General features: G+C 39.9%; 1 protein-coding gene across 14 annotated transcripts in view; it reads right to left on the minus strand.

Moving 5' to 3' along the window:
• Positions 1 to 21,073, minus strand: part of NFIB (nuclear factor I B) — a 361,340-nt gene that overhangs the window by 79,176 nt on the left and 261,091 nt on the right. For all 14 annotated transcript variants that reach the window (XM_048503643.1, XM_048503639.1, XM_048503632.1 and 11 more), the window contains exon 4: positions 2,369 to 2,437. In XM_048503643.1, the coding sequence (XP_048359600.1) occupies positions 2,369 to 2,437 (69 nt within the window). The remainder of the gene's footprint in view (positions 1 to 2,368; positions 2,438 to 21,073) is intronic.

Genomic DNA, 21,073 nt, shown 5'->3' on the forward strand with positions numbered 1-21,073 from the left:
ATTAGAATGAAACTAATATGATTGTTGGAATATTTTGAAAATAAATTATCTACACCTTTTCAAAAGGTTGCACACTGCTTCTTTAGAGACCAGTCTGAGGCAGCTAATACCTAGATGGCCATACAGTCATGCTGATATCCTGCTTTACATGTAACACTGTTTTATGGAACCCATACCACATGTTTATGCTGCAGATGATTATTCAAAATAAACTTTGGGATACACCTTTTCATTGTACAGGCAATAGAATGTTGGTATAATTTTGAAATATGACAAATATATGCTTGCTTCAGTTAATAAAGCAATATTTGCTGTGAAACTAAGCTTCCGTGATACAAATTATTACATGCTGAATGAATTATGTTCACATATATGCATGTATTATGCTATTTGCTTATGATGTGTACTACGGTTGGAAGCCAATATTTTACATTAATGGAGCTAATTGAAGCATTCTTCTTTATAACTCACCAGTCTCCTGCATCTCTCCAGAGCAAGATGCCACATGTTACAACAAAATGGGTCAAGTCGCTCTCCTTCTCTCTACTTAGATTGTCCATTTGAGCAAGAGGGAAGGAAGGCAGAGTCTACCTTCTTGTTGTAACTCATGTTTTGGAGGGTTCTCAGTCCTTCAGTAGTAACATTTAGGAGAGTCAGTTATGAATCCATGCACTTACTACTTGGAAAAGCAAAAGAGTTCAGCTCTTAATCACTGAATGCAGAGTGCCCCCAGATATACTAGAAATGGACTGTTCTCACATGCTACAGAACATTTACTATTTCTGCCCAACACGAATGACTTTTATATGCAATTTTCAATGCTTAATAATATAGTTATTCGTTTAGATGATACAATCACAGTATGATTTCTTGCTCATTAGCTTTGGGGATGGATCAATAAGATCTTTTACAGAAGAAGAGGATGTCATGTATAAATGGAGATAAAGCAAATCATTACTGATTTAAGTGATAATTAAATGTCTTTACAATTAAATGCCACTAGCACCAGATCATGTTAGTATCAAAAGTTTGCCTTGAGTTTGGGCTTCAGCATTTTCCCTCTTCTGCCATTTGCAACTCTGGATTGTAGAACAATGGAAAATATTAGCTTGTCTGTTATGTAACAGCAAACTGTGGTTTGCGTTAAAGAGAAATTAATTGAACTGGACTGCAGGATAGAAAGAGATGATGCATACTCTGGGAGCAGTCAAGTAATACCATTTAAGCTTAACTTAATCATTTTATGAGCTGAGACATGTGGATGACTTCTTTCACTAAGAAATCTTGCTCCAGTGAAAAGATTGTATTCATTGCTCCAGTGGAGTCATAACATACTATTGAATTGGTAGACAAAAAAACTCCTAATATACTTATCTGCTGGCAAATATATAAAAAAAATTATCAGTGTTTCTATACATTTTTACTCATTATGTTACTTATTAGCTTAGAGAAATATATATATATTTCTCTAAGCTAATAAGTAACATAATGAGTAAAAATGTGTGTGTGTGTGTGTGTATGTATATGTATATGTATATGTGTGTATATATATATACACATATATATATATAAGTTAGTCAATTTCCACCATGGTCAATTATGAAAATTATCCTGACATCGTATAACAAAGCTGGTATTTAAACCTTTTGGGATAATGATATTATGTGAATATCTCTAACTGGTACCTCTTAAATGATAACTGATAGTCTCAGGTATGCTTACAGCATTATTACTTCAGCTACAAATCCATGGTATGGTGTTATAGATCAGATATAGAACATCTGCTTAGCAAGCAAAGTCCCAGGTTCTGTCCTCAGTACCTCCACTTAAAAGGATAAGTGAGAAGGAATGCTCTTGACCAGAGACTCTGGAGAGCTTCTGGCAGTCAGTATAGATTTTGATAGCCATAGTTTGACTTATTATACAGAAACTTCAAGTATTCACAACTGTGTCATAACTTTTCTTCATAAAGTTGGTGCAACAAAAACATACTTATTTGGGAAATCCTGAGCTATGGATGCCTATGGTACACTAGCTTTATTTAATATTCCTTCTGCATATATAATCTAAAGAAGTAAAAAAAGATGGACATTTGCCCAAAGCCAGTATTTCATTGATATGATGCAGAAACTGACCATTACAGATCCCTAATAATAATAAAAAGCAAACACCCCTCTGTTGGGAAATCTCACTTGTCAAAGGAATTGAGGATAAAATCTAAAAAGTCTTTACAGACATCTGTCCAGATTTCTACTGGCCTTTTTATTTTTCATTTTGGTCTGGGAGTAACATGAAATCCTTTCAGATCAAATTAGAAATCATTACTTAACATGAGCTATGTCTTAAAGAAGAAGAAGAGTACCCTTACTTCTGGACACCCGCACCAGTTCTGTCACATTGAAGACTCCGGATTTCACAAAACTATCCTCAAGATACACTAGAACAAAAAAAAACCATGAAAATGCAATTAATACTTTTGGCTAAATAAAAAAGATAAACAATTTAGAAACAACAAATGCAAAAAAATTATCCAGAAAACACTGAATAAATTAAGGGAGCAATTCTAAAACCAATCAGTCAACTGCTTGGAACAGTAACTAAACTGGAATAGCTTAGAGACATAGTAGCATATCTGGAGATATCTTATATTCTAATAGTCAAGCGTGACCCAATCTGTGAATATTTAAATCTGAAGCTTGGAATCAGACATTTTCATATGAAAGTGAGCCTCCCACCCCAGGTTTGCAGAAAATTTTGAAAACATCAAAAACAAACAAAATTTCCCTTAAAAGGGCATTCTTTACAACACCCAGTCAAAACTCCTCCCCCATGATGCTGAGGCAGAAAGGAATCATTGCTGACATTGAAATGGTGTAGGTTACAGGTAGGCAGGTGAGCAGGGGCTTGGGTGAGTTGCTGCCGCTACTGGAGCACTGAAGCTGCTAGCTAGGTGGGGGATTGTTGGGCAGGGACTTGGAAAGTTGCTGTTGCTAAAGTGGCAAAACTGCCAGCCAGGTGAAAGCTTTGGCTTGCAGCTAAAACGGGAAGAAGCAAGAGTAGCAGTGACTGTCTGGGGATGGAATCAGGCTCAGGGCCATCCCCCCCCCCCCCACCCCCATACCACTGCTGCTACAGTTCTAGGTGGAGAGGCCACTATGGCCTGGCCCCAGGCAGCCTCTCCCCATCATCTCCAATGCCAGAACTGGTCCTGAAGGCTCTGCCGCCCCTAGTGCAGAAAACGCAGCTCTCCTTGACTACTGCTGCTAGGGAATCTGTCACTGGGGATCTGGTTGGGGCCTGGATTCAGAGCAGCACCAAGAAGACATCAGCTTTGTGAAGTTAGGGGAGAAAGTGGAGAAGATTTATGGTACAGGGTTGGAACGGAAGGACAGATAAGAGTGACAGGGAAGGCGGGAGAAGGAAGGAAGCAAAGGCAGGGGATGCCGCATCTCAAGTTCTTTTCTGATCCCCACTTGTGCTTATACAACATCCAACCATCATTGTATCACTATAAATCTGGTGCCAGTTTCACTATCATAGGATCATAACTGGGCAGCACCAGAGAATGCTGGGGAAACAGCAAGTATTAATATTGTAAGACCAGGTCTGGTGTAACATTCCACTGATGAAAATGCTGATGTAAGCATAAACATTCCCGCCACAGCTATGGTGTAATTCAAGATAATACATTTGGAGCAAATCACAACTTGCCTAAGCACTATATAAACCTCAGCCAAGGTAACCATACCTCAGATGCTAGGGTGTGCAGCATGGGGTTACCTCTCTGATCTCACATCAAGCATACATAGAACACGTATGGGATTTATGGCATTTCTAGAAAAAGGGCACTTTTCACAAAAAGTCAAGGAATAAATAAACATTGTTTTGTCTTTATCACTAATATTGTTTTCTTAGAACTCAATACATATTGTACTGTATAACTCACCCTTGACTCTTCCAACCAAGGATGAAAGAACAATATAGCCCAAACATGTAGGCAAAGGAGTAGGACTAACTGTCCAGTCTTAGTGGTCTGTAATTGTCTTTTCTTCCTCCCTGCACTGAAATACGTGTTTGCATCCACATCTCTTCAGTTGCTAGCAAAATCTCTCACACAAGATCCAACTGGCCTGCCTTGAAGGTATACAGGCAGAATTTCATGGTGATACCAGCATAACTCTGGAACTCTTTCCCCGGACACTCATCTGTCCTCTTTTGTTGATCGTTCCCGCCAGTGGGTAAAGAATTACTTGCTTATCTGTTTTCTTGGTTATCCCCTTCTTTCTACCCTATGTTTAATGTTTGTTTTTATAGGCATATTTTACCTTGGTTTTAATTTTTAGTGATATCATTTTGTTTGGTTTTAACAGTTTTTAGGATGTTTGATAATGTATTTTTTAAAATCTGTTAGCTGCCTTGAGAGCAGCCTTGAGGCCCTAGCTGCCTTGGGGCCCTAATGAGAGCAGAAAGGTACAGTATAAATTTTGTAAATAAATATTATGGCAGTCTAAACTCACAGGCAAATAGAGAAAATACAGAACACAACAACATTTCTGAGTGACTACCTGCCATTCCAACCTCAGCAACTACAGGCCAAGTATGCAAGTCCACCTTTTGCTAAATCAGCAACTGTTGCCCCATGAAGCAGCCAAAACAGTACCTGCAACAAGAATTCCACTGCAACTCTCTAAAAGAGAAGGGTGAGTACTGGTCCAATGACAATATTGTGTTGAAACCTGCAAAAAGGGGGGGGAGGGAGTCAGGGGCGTATCTGCCATGAGGACATAGAGAGTCAAATGTCCCCAGGCATTTGGTCATGTGGCATTTGGTCACGTGGGAGGCGCAAAAAATGTCCCCAGGAATTTGGTCACGTGGGGGGCGGAAAAAATTCAGGTTCGTTTGTGTTTTTTGTATTTTTACATTTTTAGCCTGCAGGGGGCGCTGTTTTTAGGCTAGCAGCACCAAAATTTCAGAGATTTTTCAGGAGACTCTCCTGATGATACCACCCAGATTTGGTGAGGTTTGGTTCAGGGAGTCTAAAGTTGGACTCTCAAAGGGGGTGCCCCATCCCCCCATTGTATCTAATGGGAGCTAATAGGAGATGGGGGCTACACTTTTGAGGGTCCATAACTGTGGACCCCTTGAACCAAACTTCACCAAACCTGGATTGTAATGCCAGGAGAGTCTCCTAAAGATGCCCTGAAACTTTGGTGCTGCTAGCTTAACAATTGCACCCCTGATAGCAGACACCACTCAAATTTCCCCATCCCCTTCGCCATGGATTTAAAGGGAGAATCTGAGGTCCCCAGTTTAAACACTGAAAGTGATGCTGTTTCAGGGTGGGGGAGAATCCACCCTAAAACAGCATCACTTCCAATGTTGTTTAAACTGGGGACCCCAGATTCTCTCTTTAAGGTAGATTAAAAGGAGAATCTGGACTGCCTAGTTTAAACACCATTGAAAATAATGCTGTTGGGGGGTGGGGGATTCCAGTATCACTTTCAAGGTTGTTTAAAGTAGGCAGTCCAGATTCTCCTTTTAAATTCACAAAGGGAGAATCTGGGGTCCACAGTTTAAACAACATTGAAAGTGTTGCTGTTTTTTGGGGGGAGTGAATCCACCCCCCAACAGCATCACTTTCAATGGTGTTTAAACTAGAGACCCCAGATTCTCCCTTTAAGGTGGGTGCCACAGGTCGAGGGAGGGCGCTGACCTTCTGGAGCCAAAGCCTGTGCCAGCACGCTGACTGAACCCCTTCCAGCCTGCCCAAGTGGTAGACCTGGGCCACTTCCTGCCTGTCCAGTGGTAGACCTGGGTGCTCCTCCATGAGATCAGCAGATAGCTTGATTTCTCTCTCCCCTCCACTGTATCTTGGGAAAATGGAGCATAGGACTGAGATTATGCCACAGGCTTCATTTTCCCTAGATATGCCTCTGCTCTACCCTCCTGGGGTCCATGCAGGCAGGCTTCTGCCCCCCCCAGGCCCTGGGGAGAGCAAGAGCCAGCAGCAGGGACATGCAGGGGGCGGGGTTACACAATACATGGGGGCAGGGCTACACGACTCTTAGGGGCGGCACCCAGAGGATGGCGCCACTTCTCCCCTGTATGCCTCTGGAAGTAGTGTAAGCACGAAAAGAGCAAGGCTCCTAATCTGTGGATCACACTATGTGGACAATGACTGAATCAACATGCTCTCTGTTGATACTGCTAGATATTATTTAGGACTTTTGTGTCTAGTTTGGAACTAAAAAGGTATCATATTCTGGATTGGAAGAAATCATTGCCTTCAGTGGCAGCCATTTTTCAGACTGTATGATTTCTATGTCCAGAAGAGTCTGCAAAAAATTCCAACTAACACAGTAAAATATATGTCCTCTGCATTTATTGTTTTACAGTCAAAAACCAAACTGAGTTTTACTCACTAAAGAGCCCTATAAAATCAGTGTGTGTTCAACTTGTTGAGAATGTAGTCCGAATTTGTCACACTGCTGTCACTGACTTCACTTGATTTTCTATCTTCTTTTTCTCATAGAAACTCTAAAGTGAATGTAGGAATGGAAAGAATGCCTATGTAAGCTAGGACATACAACCAAGGTGACAGCACAAGGTAGCAGCACCCATTCTTTTTGTGTTTCAGCAGCAGCCACAAGAAAACAAAACTGTTTGGCAGAGTGGTTGGCAAATACAAAAGATTAAAATAGTTTGTACAGCTGACACCATGTAGCATTATACATCATCTCTAGCATTCTGTTCTACAATTCAGGTTGGACTCCAAAGGTGCCTCTGAGTGCAGGAAGGTAAACACAATATGTTCAAGCATCAGGAGAATGTGATAATAATATCTAGTTAGCAAATCCACTATGACTGTGTACTAGACTTCCAGCTGTGAGAAAGAAAAACACTTTACATGAGTAAAGTGCCGAGATTTGTTGCAGAGGCAGTAGAAGATAATCAGCAAAATATTCTTCCTAACTCTTGATGAAGCATTTGATGTTATGCAAGAGTGACTATGCTAAATGTAGCTTTGGGGCAATAACTTCTACTAGGAGCAATGCCTCAGTTTTACATCAGATTTTTATCCTGCATGTAAGGAGAAATATCTTTTTGTTTTCTGCATGGTGATCACAGCATGGTGATTTCAGATAGTCCTCATTAGATGAAGTTATCTTGCATTTTTTACATTAACACAAAAGTACATTTACATTCACCTTCCTGGTATTTATTTCTAAATTATCCCAGTCTGATGGTCCAGAGTTTTCTCTATTTAAAACTAATATAAGAATACCGCAGTGTCAGTGACTACAAAAGAATTTTGCTCAAGAGATAATGTCATGTGGAAGAATATAATTCACTAATTATTATCGTTGTGAAGTTTAAAATCTGGGGAAGAAAAAGAAATCTGCCTGCAAAAATCTGAACAATATAATTTGTTATAATCAGAGGGTCAATCAAATGAGATGCTTCTATATCTACAGACCAAACAGCTGGGACATGGGAGAGGTTAATTGCCTTCTTTTTCAAGGAGGTATGAAAACCCCTATTTTAATACTACAATTATTAAGCTGGTGTCATTGTGAATACTGGGCAAAGAACCAACTACTGTGTGCCCCCCCATCTCTAAGAGACAGGTTCTGAGAAAGTTGTCATAACACAGCCTGTGAAAAGGAGTACCTGGAAGCTATGCTGTCTTTTGAAAAGGCAAGCTGGTAGTTTAAAAATGGATTTTTCCACTAAAACTTACTGAATTATCAGCTGTATGTCTTGAATATTGACATTGTAAAATGTTAAGTGCTTCCAAAGCCTAGATCTTTCAGCATACTTTACCACTGCAATAACTTGTGCAGCAAAGGCCTTGGTTTTTTGTTACTTCAATACTAGTCTTCCTATTCCAATATTTACAAATCTTATCCCATTAAATGTCGTTCAATTTCATTATACTTTATGAACAGAAATTACTATGTTTATGCACTTCGGTTATTATCTCATTCCAGAGTTTTAAACTGCCCCCAATATCATAGAACATTAATAGGTCTTGATACAGGACAAATCATATGGCGTTGGAAAGGATCCAGTCTGAGACATAACAACTGAAGTGTGCCTTATGTATATGACATTATGTAATATTACCTGATGTAATAATGTAATTGTACGACAACAATCTCTTTTTGCAATACCATGTAATTAAAGTTGATGAGTTTTATTTTCCTTATTAGGCAATTTATTTTTCTATCAATGAAGTCTATTAGCAATAAATTGAAGTACAGTACAACATTATTACTTGAAAGGAAACCTACAAGATTATCTTTGATAGTTTATATTTCTAATATCTATGAAGGATATCCTTTGAAAATTCTGTCCATCAAGTTCAAAGAAGGAAATGTAAAGCGGTGTTTTGGTAGATGCTACATCATTATAGAACCTCTGAGCTTCTTATGAAGTAAAAGCTTATTCTAATATGCAAAAGTGAATATGGTGCAGCTCCAACAGGACTGTAACTCTTCAGAGTGGGGAAACACATATTTGAGTATCACACAGAGACACAAAACAAGCTTGTAGAACAACAGCCTAAATCAGTGATGGTGAACCTTTTTGAGACTGAGTGCCCAAATTGCAACCAAAAACCCACTTATTTATCGCAAAGTGCCAACACGGCAATTTAACCTGAATACTGAGGTTTTAGTTTAGAAAAAATGGTTGGTTCCGAGGTGTGCGTTATTCAGGAGTAAACTTGGTGGTAGTCGGTGGCTTTGCTTAGAAGCAACCGTGCAACTCTTCCAATGGGTGAATCACGACCCTAGGAGGGTTTACTCAGAAGCAAACCCCATTGCCAGCAACCGAGCTTACTCCCAGGTAAAGGATCGTGCTTTAGTTCTTCGCATGAAAATCAGTGGGGTTTAACAGCACTCAACAGGGTTACCTATACTGCTTCCCCAAAACTAGGTCTTAGGTTTAATGCTAATAATCAAGCCCAGGCCAGCCTAGATGTGTGTGTGTGGGGGGGGGGGCACTCTGTTTTCATGTGCCCACAGAGAGGGCTCTGAGTGCCACCTCTGGCACCCATGCCATGGGTTCGCCACCACTGGCCTAAATGAAGGCCCTTTTGTTGGCTGAGGGATTTTCTTTGCAAAAAGAAATCAGTACATAATTTTAAATTGATATGACAATCATGATATGACAATCATTAAGTGCTGTACCTTATGATTCTTGACAAATGTATTTTCTTTTATGTACACTGAGAGCATATGCACCGGAGACAAATTCCTTGTGTGTCCAATCACACTTGGCCAATAAAATTCTATTCTATTCTATTCTACTCTATTCTATTCTATTCTATTCTAAATGTGTACCTTTCATTTGAGAAATACTTCAGTACATCCTGCTGATTTCTATAAACGGTGAGTGGAAAGTATTTGCAGATTTGGATTTTTTCTGCCTTCTCCCTCCCAGCAGATGATGACAGGGTTGGAAAAACTATTGTGGACAACAAGCTATGAAGCATGGGAGCTGCAGTGAGGGGGCAGGAGAACTGGATGAAATCACCCTCAGTTTCTCTTCCACCTGCAGAGCTCTTGGTCTGTGGAAGCTATACTGTTCAGTTCAGTTTATTAGATACAGTCATAGACCAGCGCAAGAAAGCTACACTGATGGGGGAGGGGGCAGTTGGTCTGATTCCATCTCCTCTGTGCCCTACAAAAGTTTGTCTATCCCTTGAACCAGGTTTTCAGTGATCACAGAGCTTCTAGAAGAAGAGGCTACTAGGAAAGATTTGCTTCTCTGTGGGTGCTTGAACTCATGTGTTATAGGATCCAGTTCTGCCTGTGAATTTCTAAGCAGAGTCACATCCTTCTAAGACCACTGACTTCCACAGTTTTAGGTGTACCTCTGCTTTAAATGACACAGTGAGTCTTTTAGATAAGGTAGCAAATTCAAATGCACTACTTAATATATTCTGGAAGCTATTGGCCTTAGGTGATTCTGATTTATTCAGAAGTATAATGGAGTTTGATGGAACTTATTCCCACTTAAGTGCATATAAGATTGAAGTTAAAATCTCTGTTTTGGTTTGTATTTGAAGCCGATCAATACACTTATATAATCTTGTGTTTTTCAGAAATGAAATGTATCACAGTGAGTGAACTACTTGCATTGAAAAGTATTGCATTTGTCTTTAAATCTTTAACATTATTGCTTGCTATTGAAGTCATCAAATGTTGACCAAGCCTATGGCAATTTGCCCTAAATACTGAAAATATTTCTGGATGAAAAGCACCTATCAAGACAATCCTAGATTTTACTGGTTGGTCTCTATACCAGTGAGTTTGGCAACCAATATTCTAGACTACAGCAAATAAACTGCATTAGTCTGAACCCATTCCCAGATTGTTTGATTTCCTGGGGAAGGATAAAGCATGTTATTAAACTTATTTGTACCTGTATACAAACTAAATTAAGGCCTAAATTAGAATTACAGATCCCTAAATTCCAAGCCTGAGTTTCAAAATAATAGTTTCTGATTTATTTGGTTGGCAGTCTGATAACTATTAATACATAATACACACACAGTCATGATCTAATCAATATGATGCCTTAATTACCTGTCCATTCTAACTCTTCCCTCTGAATTAGATTCATGCATGGCAGAGGCGTGGCTAGGCCATACTGCACCCAGTGTGCACTCTGTGTTTTCTGCCCCCTCCCCGCCCCCACATTTATCTTATTGAAACAGTGCAGACTAGAGAAGCAGCCTGTTCCCTTCAGGATGGAAATGGCCTGGTGGGAACTACATTTCCCATGAGACCTTGGGGCTCGCAAGGTCTTCTGGGAAGTATAGTTCCTACCAGGTCGTTTTGAGCCTGAAGGGAACAAGCCGCGTCTCCAACTGCACTGCTTCAAGTAAGGGGGCGCCGCGGGGGGGAGGGGGGGAAGGCTGGGAGCAATTTTCCACATCCCCAGGTGCACGCCCGGTGCAACACACACACCCGTCCACTGGTAGCTCCACCACTGATGCATGGTCTTGCTGTGGCAAAGGTTGCCTGCCTTAGTCTGATGTTGAAATGTGACAAATATTAACCTTAATTTTTTCCAAATCCCCAAATCTCATTTTAAAATGCCATTCTCTATATATTTAATTTACTTTATGCGCTTCTAAATTGTAGTCAGCAAGGGACCTGTCACATCATTTCTTTATCAAGCTTTCTTCAAAAAACATTTGGTTAATCAGGTTTCTCTGAGCTCAATATTATTCATGCTCTGCTCTACTGTGAGGGGATCACCCCAAGCCCCCCTTTGTACAGGCTCTTTGAAGACATGTTAGTTATTCATTGTTTTACATCACAAACATGGTCAGTCCTCTTCTAAGTATAAAGTAAAGAGGCTTCCTATATTGAATGGTGGTACATGGGAAATCTTGAACAAAGATTTCCAAGTTTTGCTATGACTGACATGTTTTTCTTGGTTCTGCTTCAGAGAAACACTTACAGAGGTTGGTGGTTAGCTCACTAAGGTTTTGAAAAACTGCTTAACTTCTAGGGCCTTGCAAATATGCTTAACTTCTAGGACCTTGGAAATATGCACATATGGTATGCATGTAACTTGCCATTTTCCATCCCTGTCAAAGAACACCTGTTTTTCAGTTAGATTCTGGAATTATTGTTTTCTTTATTCTAGGAAATGGGATCCTAATATTCATGGGATCCTAATATCCTTTTTTTTTGTAAAAATCAAACTTCTTTTAGACTGTAATGGTTTGTATGAATTTAACCTCTTCAAAATTGTTCGTATCAAACTTAACCCTAGATGAGAATCTGGCATATCCTTAGTGGCTTCAAACAACTGAAAGTTTTGTGAACTTACATCTCTTGTAAAAAAATTAAAAAAGGAGCAAGTGAGGAAACTGGTAAAATGCTCTGTTTGGCCCTGAGATCCATAACTGTACTGTAGCTGCACAGCCTGAGTTTACATAATACTGATTCACTAGTATGACATCTTGTGCATTTTGCTGCACTAATACATCACCATAACACAATCCCTCTTGTACCCCTCAGCATCTCCTTGCACAGACCACAGCACCCAGCGTATTGTAACTGCCAACTGCTCTGCAAGTAGTTTGGCAAGCAAACATATTTAAACTGAGTCCCTTGACTAGATTATGCTCTGATGCATACAAACCAGGTAGAATTTACCAATCAATGCAAAGTGAAGAACAACAAACACTTAACATGCTTCAATAATTCCAGGAAAGAACAGCTCAGTTCATAATTGAATATGGAGCTCTGCCATCAGTGTTATTGCCCTGTAGCAATATCAGGATATTAGAAATGGAAAAATAAACATAACTGTATAGCACCTTTACTGAGTGTAGCAAAGATTTCTAAAAATAGATCAGTGGGAACTGAAAAGTTTTTTCATTCTCAGAGACATGCTAGCGTCCTGAAGTTCTCAGAAAAAAAGGTGTTTGGGTCTCTCTCTTCAAAGGCAGAGTCAATTCATGTATTATACAGAAGAGATGGGTAACACGGTTAATATCAATGCCTACCTTACTAATTTTGTCTTTTTTTTCTTTTACTGATAAAACACCTCAGGTGTATTTAAAAAGACGAATACGCCTGAGGTCAAAAAAGCTGAATAATATCTGTGATAGAAGCCTAGTTCTAGAGTATCAGTAAACTGAGTACAGACGATAGGACACTGTCTATCAGCAGTTTTAAATTACTGGTTTTAATTAGTAGTTTTTATGCATTCTATTTTACTGGTTTTTATTATTATTTACATTATAAACCGCACTGAGTTCCTACAAAGTAGAGAGATGGCTAACAAATATTTAAAATATCTAAATAAATAAGAGGATAACCATTTTGAAGCTTAGTTCTTAAGTTTTGAACTCCAAGCCTAGAAAATTATCAGCTTGTCTTGCCGTTGGGAGTAGGCAAGGAATGTGTGAGCTTCTACGGTGGGAGGGGGGATTAATTAAAATAGTGATTCTTAATATTCTTGGTGGCTAGAAGCGAAAAGTTCAACCTATTGCCCTGAATTATACTTATTTCTTAGCAGGACCTTTCCATCGTGTTTAGCTAGAAAACTGCAAAATGAGAATGTTTTGAACCACTGCTGAATTCCCATGTCTGATCTCAGAACAGTAACATTCCAGGAATATAAAAACATAAAACTCTCAGTACATGTGTTATTCAAAGTCCTCATGGTGGTCATGAGCATGTTGTAAAATGTTAATCAGCCCTCAGTACACCATTCAAAAACATGGGACAAATGTTAAGTTCTCACGCTTCTCTCTGCAACTATGAAAACTGGAGCCTCACCTTTAAAAACAAACAAAACAACAAAGGCATAAAAATGGTAGAAGCAAAAGCTATCAGAATTATGAGTTTGTACTAAGAAAGATTCGGAGATAATATATGGTTTGGATGATGCCAATACCAAATAATTAGTTCAACTGACATTCTGAAACTTAGGCTGTTATATTAACAATCATGGCACTCTGAGCAAGATTAAAATAAAAGATTTCTTAGTCAGAAATTTTAGAGAATTCCAGATATGGATACCATGGAAAAGGGTGTTAAAATGCATGATGAATAAAATGGTAAAGTACAAAATATACTTGAGTAGGTTTAAATTTGAATTTTAACAGTAGTAGTAATAAGTTTACCATGTATACCAACATAGCTAAAATAGACTAAATTAGTACTACTATAAATATCCCTATCAAATAACACAACACAGCATCACTACACCATGCTTAACCTCATTCTTCTTGCAGCATGAGCAAAAAGTGCTACTCGATGTATGGATCACCATCAGATAACAGACAAATCAATTTCCCAGTGTTATCAGTATCCCCCGCAATTTGAAAAATTCCTTTAATATATTTGGTCCTTATGTTGTCATAAAGAGGACACTCCAGAACATAGTGCAAAATGTCCTCATCTGCGTCACTACCACAGATATACTGTAGTTAGGTACCAGCACATTACTACATCGTACACTATACACTACCATTGGTATGGCCTGGAATCTCAGGTTAGTAAATGCCATTCTAAAGACGTAAGTTGAGAAAATCTAATATGATCCTTCTTTAAAAGTTTAAAAAAGGGGGCAATTTTGGATTGATTGATTCAATCTCTATCTATTAATGCATCCATATGAAAGATCAGTCCCTCAGATCCATTCCGACTACCACTATTGAGAACATCATCTGGTATGGAATAGCATGTTTGAATAGAAATAAGATATTCTGAACAATATTTCTCTTGGGCCAGATTCAACCTCGAACTCTGATGTCACAAAGAGTTTGGATCACTGGATAACTGCTTCTTCCAATATTTTAAAATGAGTATTTCTGATTGCGCTCTTATAGAGGGCAATCCTAATTCTGCTCTCATAAGGGTTGTGAATTTTAATAGTTAAGTTCTGTGTGAAGTTTAAGCTCTTAAGCCATTCTCTCTTAGACATCATGCAGATATATCTCTCATTCTGTTCTAGCACTAAAAAGGTACACGGTCTGGTTATAAAGATCAGCCTTAAGTGTCTTACTGAAATAAAGTAGTTTAGTTGGAAAGTGCTCGTGCTTTTAAAGCGGCCAAACAAAAACAAAACAGAACTTGTATATCACCATGGTGTAATTTTTTTTGCTAAAATATTAAAAGATAGAATTAAAAGCCCTTTGGGGATGGGGTGGTATAAAAGCCTCAAAAATAAATAAATAAATAAAATTTTAAAGCTATAATCACAAAAGATATTGATTTTTTTAAAGGACAACATGTACATAATAAGTTGTCAACACCTTAACACAATATCTAATACTGCAGATGAAAGTGACACTTTGGGGGATATTATTTTGATAGTGATAGACTTGGAATGAGCACCAATACCTTCAGAATCCATCACACCTTCCCTTTTTTGTAGTCCAAGAGATAGAATGTATAAGAGACATAATTAAATCTACTTAGTCATATCTTAAAACGCATCAAGATAATGGCATGACTGCACACACCCAGAAAGCAAACAGGTAAAATATGTTCTGATACTATTTATTCATTCCAATAGTATTCTGTCAAAACACTTCCAATATCATGTAGATCATTATCTATACTGAAGTTGATTAAATAATGGTGACGCAAGGGATTTTGCGGCAAAATTTCCCCTTCCATTCCTATTATAGAGGTTAGTTCTCTACCCACAAGAGGGTAACTTGAAGTGCAATAAAATAACAGCCATCTGTGTTCAGAATTGCATGCAACTCATGAAAAAATGCTGATTATATTTTCAGAAGAGCTATAAAGACAAAGGCCACCTGTTACTATTAAAAGATTAATCTGGAGCTGTATATTAAAAGTGAAATGGCAAATGATTTTCTTCTCTTAAATAACTAATGGAGAATTATGGCAGAATATTTTTGGCCGGGCTCAGGCGAATGAAGCTCTTCTAGTGTTGATGGCCACAGAAGTGTTTTGACAGATTCTTGAGTTCCATAGTCAAAGAACATACTCTAATTTTGATAGAAAAGAAACAAGCATTTCTGAGGGTATGTGCATGAGGAATGCTATTGGCTTTCCTCAGTGGTGGCTGGAAGCCACTGGGTTGGCGGGCTGGAGGGCAGGGCAACAAGTGGTAAACAGTGTCAATTAATTTTTCACTGATACTTAAAAATAACAGTAATGATACTGATGATGATGATGATGACGACGACGACGACGACAATAGTAAGCAGGGCTGAATTTACACCGGTGGGGTGGGGGTGGGGTTGCACTGGCAACAGATTCCAGATGTCACAGAGTAATCTGTTTTTGCATGGTTTCTCCTTCATACACATCAGATATTTACACATCTTTCTGCCAGGAAGCTTATTCTATTTCCTTTTCAAACTGTTTGCAATTGTAAGGTCCTGAGCACTTGTACCTTTATTTCTGATGTTATATGACTTTTAACAAAAGAGCAACAGGGAGAAAGATCAAGAGATAACTTATTCCTACTGAAATAGATATAACTAACTGAATTTGTTACAGCTGATTGATTTTACACACTTGTTTTGTGTGATCTTATTGGTGTGTGAGTGTGTATGGATATGCTGAGTAGAAAAGTACATAACAGGCAACTTCCCTGCAAGAGGATCTTCTACTACCAAGATCCCAAAACAGAAAGGGACCTTTTTATTGTAAGCACCCATCTAAGTTCTGAAGGCAGGGACACATGAAGGAGGTCCTCAAAAAACAACCTCACTGCAGGTAGGCTAGTATGTTAGAAGATAGTTCAATTGTCCCCTCCCATTTAGGCAACAACCATCACCTTGAATTAGGCCTAGAAGCAAACTGGAAACCAATTAAGATTTTTAATTATGCATATAAATACACTCATTATTTGCCACCCTTGTTAATAACTTACAGTCCCATCCAAGTGGCCTGGTGGCCAGGTGCAGTCATAGCTACGCTACCCCGCTGCTCCTATAGAGTTTTCCCAGTAGCTTGGGGAGATTTGCAAAGCAAAAAAGCCTTCCTGCTGCCGAGAAGCCTCTATGGGGCTCAACAGATTTATGCCACCCAAAAGGATGGGGTAAATCTCACGTCCTGGCCACCAGCATAATGCAACAAATAATTGTGAGGGAGTAGACTAATGTCAGTTGCTAGCCTGCCATGCCCATGGCCTGCCCCAACAGTGGCAGGGCACTGGGATGCTGGCACCACGTCCCAGCATTGGGGAGGGCTGTGGTGGTCACAATCCAGAGGTTTTGCCCCTCTGCTGGGGCAAGTGCTCTGGGAAGGGCAACTCTGCCAACATGGCCACACACTGCTTGCACAGGCAGATTCAATCTCCACCTTTGGATGGGGCCAATAGCACATGTTTTTTAAAACTAGCTGAAGTTTCTGAAGTAGGCTCACATACAATGTATTGTTGCAGTTTAGGCTGAATGTTCTGAAAGCATAGATATAACATGTAGGGGTGTGCATCTGAAAAAAAGTCGAACAGAAACACCCCCCAAAATCCCTTATCGGTATTTTTCAAGGCAGGGGGACGTTCACATTTTTTTTTAAAAGGTGGCAGATTAAAGGGATCCAATTAGCAGATCCCAAATCATGCTAAAATCTGGCATGATTTGGCTGCTCCAGACCCATAGCCAATGCTGTTACCTCTCAGCTCCAAGTGGAGCTGGGAAGTAGCAGGTGCAGAGCTCCAGGAGCCCAGCATTCACTTCTGTGCCTGCCTGCTGCCTCTCAGCTGCATGCAGAGCTGGGAGACAGCAGGAATTTTTATGAATTTGGGATTAATTTGGGAATTTGGGATTCAGCTTTTTTTTTGGGGGGGGGGAATGTCCAGGAGCATTAAGCCAAAACCTGAAAAATACTTTAAAATGAGGGCACACTCTGAATAAAGCTATGACTTCCCTGTTGTCACGAAGCAGGGAAATGGTAATTTATGCTAATTCTACCTGAGTATCTATCTACAGTGCAACATCTTAGATAATACAAGGTGTGAAACTGATATTTAAGGGATAATGCAAACACATCCAAAACAAGTCTGGAACTGAGTCATCACTAATTACACATTCAAGAACCTTATCCCAAGACATCCTAATGACCAGTCAATATATACATAATTGGATCCATGTAGGGGCTTTGTAGGCGTGGCCTTAGCAACTTCTAGGACCAACTTCTCTCCCAATGAGGCAGAAGCCAGCTCCCAGATCAATCAAGTAATTTCCTGACAACTAGATCACTGTTGCAGAAAAACTAATGCTAAAGACAAGATCACCTAAATGATGAAGCAATCCTATCCTGCAGTTGATATACTATTTCGTCAACAAAAGTAATTTTACAAACCGGACTTTTCTGGCTATTTTTGAAGTACATGTGAAATACAACTCAAGGATTTTAAAAGTCTTTCAGTAATGTGGAAAAAACTGTCATTACTATACAATGCATTGTCTCAATATTTTAGCAATGCAATTAGTGCATTTTTTGGAATACATTATTTTTAAAAATCCAACAACTGCGCTTAATGTTCTTTTATTTGGCAAAAGATATTGCCTGCCTCCTAAGTTAAGTCAAATTACCAGACACCCTAAAGAATGCAATAGCCTAGCCAATCTAAGAAAAGCCAACTTCCATTGCCAACAGTCTTGCCAAACACTGCAATGCTTCCAAGTTCCTTTTGTCTTGCCAAGCCCTCGAGAAGGTGGCGGCATCCAAAACTGTAGCAAAATTACACTGCCAACATGCTGGCTTCTTCATAGCCAAGATAAGATCCAAACATGACACAGGAATGGCCCTGCCAGCATGTGAAGTTACCTTCCTAATAAGAGAGTGGGGGAGGAGTTCAAAACCTTCAACTAATGATTCCTGTGGCCTGTAAGAACTGCTTTAATAGTGTTAATAACAGTATTAATGTATTCATTCAGTCACTGTAAAAATCTTTGTTCATCCCTTCCACCAAACGATAAATAAAACAGACGCTCTCACAACTAAACACGCCATCAGCACTCCAAGACAACATTTAAGAAAGCTTAAAATTATATTCTGCGGGCTAGCAGTTCTCAAATCTGGCCAAGAGAAGAAAACAGAATGAGTTGGGGAATTTGGATTTGCCTCTGTATAAGGTGCAAAGCGGCCATCAAAAAAAGCAGTCACTAAGTAATGTTTTAGTGTTATAAATACTAAACATGAAAAGCAAAATATAAACTTGCTCAGCGTTAACTGATGTGAAATTCTGACATTTTATCGGAATCGTTTCTCCATGTTGTGACATGAGCTGAAGCGGACAGGGCCTAGAAACAGTGAAAAAACCTGGTTGATTACCATAACTGATGTTCATCCAGGTCTTCAGTGCAGACACACATGTGGGGAGACTACGCCTGAGCAAGCCTAGCAAAACAGCAAAAATTCCTTAGCTCCTAGCAACAGCAGGGAGCACCTACCTCACAACAGAACTACTGACATTTCCTTCCCACCCAAACCATCATGTGACTAGGGAGGTGTCTCCTCCATCCCCCATTTGCCACCAAATGCCCAGGGTAGAACACCTAAAACAAGAACATCTCAAACAATCTAAATCTAAATATCCAGTGAGGTAAGAGGGAGAGATGTGTGTCTAGACACTTTTCTGATGTCCACCTCTTTTCTTGATTTCAGGTTGCTCTCATGGTGTTTGACAAAGGTGTCACCTGTGGACCATGTTGCCTACCTGCAGTTATCAGACAAAAGAACCCTTCTGGCAAAAGCAGCAGAAGTACCTGGGCTCTCGTCAAATGCGCCTTAAACTGCCAACACCCCAGTAACATTCCCTAATAGTCTCAGTAACCCCTCCTGACGATGCTGCCTTCCCCTTTTTAGGACCGAATTAACATACAAAAAAGGCCCTAGATCTACAAACAGATCTCACTCTACTCAAATGATAAGGCCCTCCTAACAGCTAAAGTATAAAGTAGACGATTTGACTCAGGATGAAGAAAACACACCTGTTCCAGATGAAAAGTATACACGACTTCAGGGAGAAAAATCTAAGATCAGATGTAAAAACAGCCCAAAAAACTTCAAAAATGGGGGAAGGGGTCTACCCTGAGGGTAGAAAGTTTCCCTGTCCATCTCATGGACATAATGGAGACAAGAAAGGCCACCTTCCTGGGCAGGTCCCCCAAGGAACAGAAAGCTAATGGTTTGAAGGAGGAACACATCAACCCAGTAAGAACTAAGGACAATGACCATTGATGGGGAAGTGCCGGCAAAGATAGAAACATGTGAAGATGGAAACATGCGAAGGAAATATGTGAAAATCCACCAAATCATGAAACACAGAAATAGCAGCCATGTGAATCTCAATGAAAGATACTGCCAACCTTCCCTCTGCCAGAAATAACAGATACTCCAAAACCTGAGTAAGGAGGCAGGAAAACAGACAAAGATTTTGTGCCAATGCCCAATCTTGAAACCTGAATCATTACTGTTCATAAGAGAATAGAAGTAGTAGAAGCCCTCCAGGTCTGCATTAGCATGTGTTTACTCTATAAGAGAGTCTGACAGGAGGCAGTATGCACCATGCTTCTAAGTGAAATCTGGTCACATTGTATGATAAATCTTGCCCCAGCCTGAAAGATCGCCCTGAGCAGGGAGAGGGATTGGGATGCCCTGTGCCTTGGATGGAAGTTCCATGAAACAAATCAGTCTCAGCTAAAATGGGGCAATCAATATGCAGGCTGCATTGTCCTGCTTGATCTTTCCCAGTACCCACGCCAGGAGAGGGAAGGGGAGGAAACGCATTACACTGATAGTCTAACAGATTTGGAAGGCCCAGAGACCTGCAACCTCTCTCTCCCAGTGAGCAAAAATGGAAGGCCCCGGTATTCAGGCTTGTCATAAACAAGTCCACGTCTGCGAATCCCCATTGCTGGAGGATGGGTAGGAAGTACTCCATTTGTATTTGACCCCTCATGATTGGTCACAAAGGTCCTGCTCAGCGTATCTACTAGTGTGTTTCGCTCTCCTACAATGTAAATGGTTCAGAAAGACTTATGATTACAAAGGGCCACCTCCCAAGTTAGGAGAGCTTACTGACAGAGGGCCATGGTTCTGCCCTGCTTCTTTATTTAATACCCAACACTTGTGTTGTCACTTTGGACCAAAGAATATCTAGGAAGGAGATAAGGACAAATCGAACAGTATGGAGCTTCAGCACATTAATGTGGAGAGACCTTTCCCCTACATCCCAAATCTCCTGGACTTAAAAGCTCATGTGATGGGCTCCCCAGATCTTAAGTGAGGCATCCTTGGTGAGAACAACCTCAGGACACCAGCAACTGAAGGGCACCCCCTGGGACAAGTTAGATAACTAAGACCACCAGCTAAGGGATAGAAGGACTGGCCTGGGGATGGACAGTTTTAAGTGCTGTGGGTAAACAGCAGGCTTGAAGTGCCTGACAAACCATAACAGCAACAAGCGAATCCTAAAGTGTGCCAACTCTACCACTGCAGTGGTAGTTGTCATAAGGCCCAGTAACTGCTGGATCACCCTGGCAGATTGCCACCTGTTTACCAAAAAGGTGAGACACATTTGTGTAATCCTAATCGCCCTGCCG

Source organism: Sphaerodactylus townsendi, linkage group LG07 (genome assembly GCF_021028975.2).
Source record: "Sphaerodactylus townsendi isolate TG3544 linkage group LG07, MPM_Stown_v2.3, whole genome shotgun sequence".
Lineage (NCBI taxonomy): Eukaryota > Metazoa > Chordata > Lepidosauria > Squamata > Sphaerodactylidae > Sphaerodactylus > Sphaerodactylus townsendi.